Here is a 10,212-nt window from a genome sequence, read left to right as displayed (position 1 = left end):
CTGACTCGAAAGAAATTTTGAAAACTTCCGGTGTATCGCTCTGCTTATGTGGGATTAATATTGACGACCGACATGGGCTACAGGTGGTGTAGAGCAGAGCTCTCTACCCATGGTAACACTTCGCATGCTTTTACCATTTGAGTATGAAGAGTCATAGAAGAAGGAAGTACGTTAATTTATTTCTTGATTTTTCAAATAGATAAATATCTTTTAGGTTAGGAAACTGAAATATTTATTAAACGTAGCTCTAACAGAAAGCGTCATGAAAATTAAAAAAAAAATATTTTTAATAATTAAATACGAAAAATCGATCTCCTCTGGAGATAATGACTTACTCTTTTGAAACTGTTAACCAGTTCAAGTACCTAGGAACCTTGATCTCTAGCCACAACAACCTGAAAATCGAAATAAATAACAGAATTTCCATGACTAACAGAAGTTTCTACGGCCTCAGAAACCAACTGAAATCCAAGTTCATCAGTGTGAAGACAAAGTTAAACATCTACAAAACTTTAATCAGGCCTATAGCTACGTATGGAAGTGAGTGCTGGACCCTAAGCAAAACAGAGGAGGAAAAACTGCTAATTTTTGAAAGAAAAATTTTGAGGAAAATCTTTGGATCTCTTCAAGAGAATAACGTATGGAGAATTCTTTACAACCACGAAATTTACAAAAAATATCACAAATTCGGTGGGACCGACATTGTGAGAACTATTAAAGCATCACGCATTAGGTGGCTGGGCCACCTCTTCAGAAATTCTGATGCCGTCCCTGCCAAAAAAGTGACTTTTTCCACAATTGAAGGGACGAGACGTAGGGGACGACCACCTACAAGATGGATAGACCACGTTGAAAAGGACCTCAAGCTATTGGGAGTCAACCGATGGCGGGCCGTCGCACCGGACAGGGCCAGATAGAGGAAAATCTGCGAGTCAGCCTTGGCCTGTGAAAGGCTGTTGCGCTTATGAAGAAGAAGAAGAAATACGAAAAATATTAGGAAAAGGGAAAATATCGAAGAGGAGAGTGAAAGGATCAAAATCATGGAACCGATCTTCTCCCCAGATGACGTATTTGAGCATTGCGATCGCTAATCACAACATTAACAAAGTGTAAGGTTTGCCACATTTAGAGTGTTATCCTGATAATAGTGTAAAATATCACCGATTGTTATTTTTTGGGTAGTATCATAGAGTGCTTGCCAGATCTTTTAAATAAATTTTATTACTTGTCTCATTCAAAGTTACATTGAAAGAACGCGTAATACTGAGAACAGTGCTCAGGGGATGGACATTCGCCTTCCAATGAAGTGAACCGGGTTCGAATCCCAGCTATGTTGATACGAATTCTGCACCCGGCTCACACCGACCACAGTGCCGACGTAAATTATCATCTGTGGTTGACGGATCATGGATTAGAGTCCCCTTGCCGTCGGGTTAACTGTGGGAGGCTTTCATGGTCTTCCTCTCAGTGTAATGCAAATGCTAGTTAGTTCAAAAAGTCCACCATGAATAAGGCAGATTTCTCCCAATACTTGATCCACGAGTTCCCCTGTCTTCTGAAGTAAGACAAACATTACAAGGCTGCAGAGTTGAACATTAGAAGAACCCAAAAATTGGGTCCGCTGTTCAACAACGGTTATAAAATAAAATGAAAGTATAATGATATTGAATGGTGCGCTTTTCCAGGTTCATGGGTAAAAATCAATCGGAAGTAGTAACCCAGAAATCTTACGGCGAATTTTAACCTCTAGCGGTACTTGCACTTAGCTTAATACAGCTAACCATCCATAGCGATGAAAATTGCTAAAGAATTTTTCTTCGCTTAAATATTAACTTCTGACCTAACGTTACCTTTTTTAACCACGGCCGATCCCCTGAGTCGTAGTGTGGTGGCTCTCTGCTGCTTGCTGCCCAGCGATTCTCCTCGCCTGCGGGGGTTTTGGCCTCCGTGGGTAGCGCTATGCCCAGCATCTGTAATGCAACTTTTCGGCTCGAGAGATGGATACATGAACGTTCATCGTTGGACTAGACTCGGATGGTTCCACGCTCTAGCAGCCTATCAGAGAGTCGAGGTGGTTTTCACCATTTTATATATAGATCCCGGTAGCAGAAATCCTCCAGCGCGGCAGCACTGAGGGTTATCAGATTATTTTTCTTCTGAGAATAAACAAAAAAGAAAAAAATGACTTGAATGGAAAAAATCACGGTGCTTGACATTACAGTACATTACTTTTTATCTCATAAAATAGAAAATTTTTAATTCCTCATCATCCGAAATCCTTTATAATTCCTATACGTATTCAATTACAATTTGTTGCAGGTCCTTGACTAAAATAGATCTTATTCTCGAAGGTCATCAGTTTTGAAATGAATTAATTACATCAAAAGAAGAAAACTAAATAAGTTAAGTATCAAACAGAGGCATAGTTAGCAAAAGGGGACATTTGACCTCCGATGCAATGCAGCCTTAGAAGATTGATAAATTCGTGAAATATAATTAGAAATTAATTTAAGAATAAAATATTTTTCTCTTTCAATAACTCTCCGTTTCATTTGCTAATTACGCACTCCTTAACTGGTCTAATTTTTATTTGATTCACCTAAAAATTGTACAGGATGTACTTTGCATGTAGATTTACTTTTTTTCAGAATCAAATTAAACGAAAATTTAAAAGCATCAAAATAATTTGTTCTAAATATAAAATTAAACGAAAAATTTAAGTGCTATCATCTTACAGCTCTTTGTATATTTATTACTTTTCGTAAATTATAAGTGATAACATTTCTCTGCAATATTATTTTACTGAATAACAAAAATATTTCGAATAAAATAAATTGAGAACAAAAAGAACACACAAATAGTTTTGAGTAAAAAATTTTAATAGACTGGCTTATGTAAACAGCAAAGGAATGAATTATATTTACACTGCAACAATGATTAAAGCTGACTCTGACAAAACCCTACAAAATATGAAAGGAAGAAAAAATATGGCAGTTCTTAAAACATTTTTATAAATATAGTCACGAATTACACTGACAACATAAAAACAAGAATTTGTGAGCATCAAATGAGTATTAAAAAAAATGATTCTCATACCAATTCCACTTAAAGCAATACAACGTACAGTATACCCAAAACCAATTCCTTTAAAAACTGGACTACTCAAATGCTATAACTACAGGGATTCACGAAATATTATTTTATGCCAGTGACGACTGTAATATGATATTAACAAGAACTCTTTACACAGTAATATTACTTAATTATCCGGATGAGGAAATTCGGACTATGATTGTGCATTTAAGTAAGACAATAATTTTGGCTAAAAAGCAATCCAAAAATAAATTATATTAAAATCCCACATTTGAAAGTGGGAAAAAATAATAAGCATAAATATAAGAAGAGACAAGCAGTTCCAGACAAGAAAACCATAGTTTTGTAGCACCAATTTAAAAGATGAATATTTGCATAGATTAAAAAAATTAATTACATTTATTTCTTTGTAACTATTACGCTCGTAATAAATTCAAAAAGAAATCAAGTACAACTTAAATAACCTCTTAGTAGTCTAATGAAAATACCATTATTGAAAAGACAGTTGTATTTTTAATCCGTTCATTATAAAGAAAAACATATTTCAATTTTAAAACAAGGAAAACAATTATAAATATGAGTTGAATCTACACAATAAATCCAATTTTTAATTAAAGGCGATTGAACAAATTATTATTTTTTAAAGATGACTCAATAGCATATAAAAAATTAAAAATAATTATGAGAAAAAAGGTGACAATTTTTGTCTTCTTGTGAAGTATGCACAATAAAATTTTAATAAATGCAGGGAATGAGTCAACTAGGTTATCTATTGTCTGTAATGCCAGTATTATGTTTGTATACCTGTAATAATTCACTGTATTGAAATGGAATTAAGAAGTGAAGGGATGCAATGGAGATGTATGCATTCAAATTTATCTCATTTCTTTCAAGCCCACTAAGCTTTTGATTATCCTTGAGTTTATTATTTGCTCTTTAAGTATTTATGGAAGAAACGTTTATCCCTAAAAAAAGTCTAAAGGAAAGTTAAGAACTTTTAACTTAAAAGATAAATTTCATCTTATAATGTGGATACAACTCCATACCATGAAAGGAAAGATGTAGAGCAGAAGTAAGGAATTCTGCAGAATACTTTTTAGAAAACACCAAGAGAAAAAGTAAATCGAACAATAAGAACCTATAGTCAAAAGAGTAATAATAAACGGAAATTTGATAATAAAAATGACCATCAATATTTGAAACCTTTAAGTCGAAGCTATTAGTAAATAAAAATTCCAGTGTGTCAAGTTCTCGATTTCGTAAAAATGTCAAAATATCCCTAATTGACAGTATTAGAAATTAATAGTAATAATTATATTATAATGAAGTTTTTCTGATTATGTTTATCTCAGCAAAAATATATTAATTTCACTTTAAATAACTAAGCATACACTAAAAATATATATACATATATATTTTTGTGTTTCTAGTAGAGATTTGATGTTTATGAAACATATAAGTGGAATTAAACAAAAACATCAAATTCATTGGTTTTTAACCCTTTATATCACCGTGTAGCATATCTGCAACATACACAAAAAGCCTATGTCTTTCCCAACAAATTTTGAAGGACGATTTCGGCGATTGTTGGCCAAAACCAGTGCGCCAAGATGAAATTGGGCACTGGCCTAATTGGGCTAACAAAAGAATCAGATGCCAATACCCAAAATGCAAAGAATTCACAAACTATTTGTGAGAAATGTGGTGTAGAACTTTGTTACAACAAAAGTAACAACTGTTTTAAAATTTTTCATATGAATTAAAATTTTTGAATCTTTCAATCTTAGTGCCATTTTTCACAATGTTGCAGGAATGCAACAAGCACTTTTCGTCATTTTGCATAAGGGTGCAGAAATGCAACAATCAATTTTTTTCCAATAATTTTTCTTATTTTATGTTGTAAATTTTTTTTATTATTTTTTACATGCTTAGAATGATGTATTCTAATGTATGAGTAATTTTTATTAAAATCAGAGATGTTGAGATATAAAGGGTTAAGCAAAAAAAAAAAAAAAAAATAAAAATAAATAAATAAAAAAATATTCTAAAGCAAAATATTCATTTCTAAAATAAGGATATTAAGCTTAATTTAGATTCCATGCGAATTTTACTCAGTCAAAATATTTTCCAAAATAACTGTGTCCTGTAGAAGAAAAAAAAATTAGGCACAGAAACCTTAATGATGTATCGGATTTTACAACGGAAGGGTTTATTTTGTTTACTTAATTCTTAATAAAATTAAATATATCTTGAAACATTTCATGCTTTATACAACAGCTGACCGCTTGCAACCACATTTGTTTATTAGTGAAATATAATTTACTTTAACTAATAAGAACACTTAAATGTTGAGTTAAATTTTAAGATTGAACATTGTGGTACCAGATAAAAAATATTTTTAATCTCGTAACTTATTAATTTTCCTTCAATAGAGTTAAATTTTTAATTACATAGATAATCTGTTGAATAAATATTTTCACATATTTTGAAAATGACAATAAATATTTAAATGCAATACATTAGTATTTTTGAAGGCCAGCAACATTTTTAATCATTGCACATTCAACATATTGTTGCAGCTCATAACTATGTTTATACACAACACATTTATTGGAAAAATTGGTACCAATACCAAAATTTATTAGGCGTATTTTTTTAATTGTAATTATAATACTATCTATACACAAAATCGATGCAATGTTTCACCAACAATCAAACACATACAAACCAATTTTTATCAGAATTAAATAAATTAATTTACCTATAAACAAATTATTCACATTTTAAATAATACCTGTGCAAATATCAAAATCCCAATTTAAGTGATACATTGAAATTAAATCTTCATACAATAAAGATTCATATACTAGTCTTAGCGATAATTGTATTCACAATATTTTGGGCACATATTAGTATAATACATTTTGAATGAATGCCATCCTGTGAAATTTATTAAATCAATTCTTGAGCTGTGTCTTAAATTGAAAATTTTTTTAAAAAGAAAAAATTCTGAATAAAATCTCTGATTAAAAATCTACTATGTACAATATAAAATTTCCCACGCCATGTATTGAACATAAAATTCTAAATGCAACACTCTGTCAGTAAACTTAAAATAAAAGTTTAACACCACACTCTATCCACAAACACTGTTAGTTTTCCAGATATGGATCATAAAAGACAACATGAACGAAATAAATGTCATAACATCAGATGATGAAAATATTGGAAGAAGTCTTTTAATTCAAAGCAGAGTAACACTTAAGAATTATCATATAGAACAGTGTTTTTTTTTAAAGGACCATCAATTTAAGATGAAATGAGTTTTTATTAAAAATGAGACGCAAAAAAAAAAGAAAGAAAAATGCATTAATAAACAGAGTATTTCATATAGTAATAATTAAGATAATGCATTTTTTTAAAGATCTATCAATAAAATTTGATAAAAAATTACTGAGTGAATAAAAATTATTAATGAATGATAAACTATTAAAATTGCTTGGAATGAAAGAAAATGTAATAAAATGAAATTATTAAAAAAAAAAAAAAAAATAAATAAAAAAATAAAATAAAAAAAAAAAAAAAAAAAAAAAACTTGATATTTTTACATCTAAAACTCAGTTTTCAAACACAATTTTAAAATTATAGCAGGGTTCCCACTTAATTTCAAAGCAAAGATTCCATCTAGGTATTTTCAGAAAAATTTATTTGAAGAGTGGTAACGTTGTTATAATGCATTAATTTATTAAGCAGTGTTTAAATACAGGGTCTTAACAAACTATTTATTAATATGGAACATTATAAAAACTAATCATTAAAAAATAAAATAACAAAGACAACAAATTGTTCTTTAAAAATACAAAGCAAAGTTTTTCTTTAAATTTAGATAACTTAACTAAATTATAATATTAATGAATGTACTAATGGCTTTACACATCTTTGGCATACTTAGAAGTATTTACTGGCATGAAATGTTACTGTGGATACAGTTTAGAAATTTTACAATCATGAAGTCAAATCCACACCAAATGAATATTTGTCATACAAGGTTCTGCACAATGAGCTATAGATACAATGTGGTTGTACGACAATTAAAAACATTTAATTTTTTTTATGTGGTTTGATAATCACCATACAGCTGTACATATCACGATAACTGTCAGATCAGCGCGATGCAGCTGCCCTTTGAATATTCTATAAGAGTGTTTACATCCTTGATAGTTGTCCAAAAGCATACTAGGGCAGCAGTTCTTGACCAAATTAGGACACGGAGAGAAATCTGAACGTTCGCCTACAGGCGAACCACTAAACTCAGCTGAGGGAGAGATTAGTTTTCCTCCTTATTCTCTTGCCTAATCCACCTTCTAGAAGGTAGGACAAATCAACAGTTTCTTTGCAAGGCATAAGATTGAGAAGTTGCAGCAGCAATTTGTTTAAATGAGTCCGTTTATTTTCTCTCTGAAAAATAAAGAAGTATTGCATTTTTTTATAGAGTGCAAAATAAAAATTTTGAATTCTAAATTAGGGTTGAATAATCTTTTTGAATGAAGGGCCACTAGCATAGTAGGTTGATCAATGAAGGGCTGCAAGGCCCAGTATTTAGACACATTGGCAACAATTGTGATAATTTTAATATAATTATCAGTGTTTTGGGCAAAATTCTTTTATATATTAAAATTCATTCAAAACAGAAGCATAATAAACAGATACTTTTTAATATATATATATATATATATATATATATATATATATATATATATATATATATATATATATATACAGAGAGAGAGAGTGAGATAGGGAAAAAGTAATGGTTTTTTATTACATCACAAAACGCAGTTTATTTTAAAATAAATTACTGTAGCGTATGAATGAAAAAAAATATATATAATTCACTGTGCAACATAAAAGCAAATTAAATATTATAATCAAAGATATTTAAAGAAGTCTAAAATGATTTAAAATAAAACTAACACATTATAGCTCAAAATAAGATTCAACATTCAGTTGGAATTTGAAATTCTGTTCAATATATTTTTAACTTTTAGGATATTTATATTTCAGGAATTATAGGATATTTTATGAATGTTAAATATCAAATGGTTTTTTAAGCACTTTAAACTACAAAAAAAGTAAACAAAGTTAAAAAACAGTAAACCTTTTAAAAATATTGAGATTATTTTTTAAGTAAAAATGTGGAAATGTGCAATAGCAGTTTAAAAAGAAGCTGAAAAATAACTTGAATTAACGATGAAATCGGCACAAATGAAGTATTTGAAGCATGCAAGTCTTAATATTGTATTTAAAATAACTGAGATTTTCAAAATCATGTTGAAAAGCATAGAAAAAAAATCAAAAATTACTTAGATTGCTAGTGAACTCACCACAAATAAAGCACACCAAAAGTGATTATTAAAATGCATGATTCAAAAATCTATATAATACAGGAAGTTGATATAATTCTGGATAAAAAATATTGAAATTTTAAAACAAAGTGGTAAAGCATTAGCAATAAATTGAAAGAACATTAATAAAAAAAATTCCTTCATTTTGCAATGAGATTGTCACAATAAAGCCCGCCTAAAGTGTATTAAAACTGTAATTTGAAAATGGCTAGTAGTTATAATACTAGATTAAAAATATCAAGATTTTCAAAACACAATGAAATAGCGTAACAATAACTGCTAAAAGGATTTTTTTCAAAAATTCCTTCCATTTACAGTGAAATTGGTACAAATAAAGCGCACATTTAAATGCACCATTTGATTGCTGCAGTAACTCGTATTAAAAATATTAGGATTTCCAAAAGTATGCGAAAACGCATGAAACAAAAAAACTACATTACTTTAAAAAGTGCATGCCACAAACTTAAATATGCAATTCAAAATATATGATTTTTTAAAAGCACTCTAAATAGCTTTTAACCCACTAATTAAATTTTTACAAACTAAAAAGTAATTTTAAGGTTCAAGATGCCTGCTTAAAATTTGTTGATCAATAAGAGACAATGTTTTAAGTTACAAAATCAGACTTCTTTTAAAATTATATTTCAAAAGTCATTTAACAGATACAGTTTAAACTTTTTTTTAAAGAAAATGCAAGAATTTTTTGGGGAAAAAAACTATTAGCAACTTTATTTAATAAAATTGTGTGTGGGGGGGGACTATCATTCTAGCAATTTTTTAAAATGTGGGGTATCATTTAAATTTTTTTTATATCCTAGCATAGCACTAATTTATTAATGAACATACAAAAATAATTAAAACAATTTAAATTAAAATAAATCTTATTCTCACTAAAGCCTCAAACCTTGTTATTAAAAAAAAAATTAAACGATAATCTTTTGTGAAATAGAAAACTTATGTTTATTATACAAGAGACATATATTAATTACCTGCATAATAAAATGGAAAAAACTTCTCCATAAAAAATTTTTTTTTTCAACTAAAAAAAGTGCTTTAGATTATTTGGTGTCTTATACATACTTTAGTTACTATGCTTTCCTGCATTACATGAACCTGTTATTTGTCAATGAAACTTTCTGAGCCAATGTAATCAGATTAGTAATCTCGGTATGGCAGAAAAGTTAATTTATTACCCATGACAGAGTACTGAAGACTGATTAAATTAGAGATGCCAAAAAAAAAAAAAAACTTAAGTCAAATAATGTTGGATGCTGTCACAACTTGTTGGATTTACATGCAATGCACCTAGCAATAAAATGTAAATAAAAATTCTGTAACATACAGCATGATTATAGTTTAGTTTCAAACTTTCAAGAAAATAGAAAAGTTAACACATCAGAGAAGGTGAAAAAAAAAAAAATGAACATACGCTTTCAGGACTTTCCTCTAGCCTCATTTCTATCTCTTTATGTGATCCCCTTTTTCTTTTTTCTTCTTTTTGAGCTTCAGGTTTTGAACACTTTTTATCGGCTACTGATCCCCGATCAGAAGAGCCTTTTTTCTGGTAGTTATTAGGCACAGCATGAGGCTGAAAAATTACAGAGCATTTAAATAAATTTTATAAAAGTGCAACCTTAAAATCTAATTAAATTTATTATCTAATATATGTCTTAACTACAACCAGTACAATTTAACAATAATAGTTGAAAACAGC

At 29.3% G+C, this 10,212-nt stretch overlaps 1 protein-coding gene across 4 annotated transcripts in view; it reads right to left on the bottom strand.

The window, feature by feature from the left end:
- Positions 1-6,782: 6,782 nt before the first annotated feature.
- ash1 (histone-lysine N-methyltransferase ash1) overlaps positions 6,783-10,212 on the bottom strand; it is a 47,797-nt gene continuing 44,367 nt past the window's right edge. For all 4 annotated transcript variants that reach the window (XM_016061818.4, XM_016061819.4, XM_016061821.4 and 1 more), the window contains exons 25-26: positions 9,928-10,086; positions 6,783-7,551 (exon numbers count right to left, since the gene is read on the bottom strand). In XM_016061818.4, the coding sequence (XP_015917304.3) occupies positions 7,405-7,551; positions 9,928-10,086 (306 nt within the window). In that variant the 3' untranslated portion in view covers positions 6,783-7,404. The remainder of the gene's footprint in view (positions 7,552-9,927; positions 10,087-10,212) is intronic.

The sequence above is a fragment of the Parasteatoda tepidariorum genome, chromosome 3 (genome assembly GCF_982258835.1).
Source record: "Parasteatoda tepidariorum strain Cologne lab strain chromosome 3, Ptep-v5.0, whole genome shotgun sequence".
NCBI lineage: Eukaryota > Metazoa > Arthropoda > Arachnida > Araneae > Theridiidae > Parasteatoda > Parasteatoda tepidariorum.
Note: the sequence above shows the minus strand (reverse complement) of the source record. Positions and strands in the feature narration are given on the sequence as shown.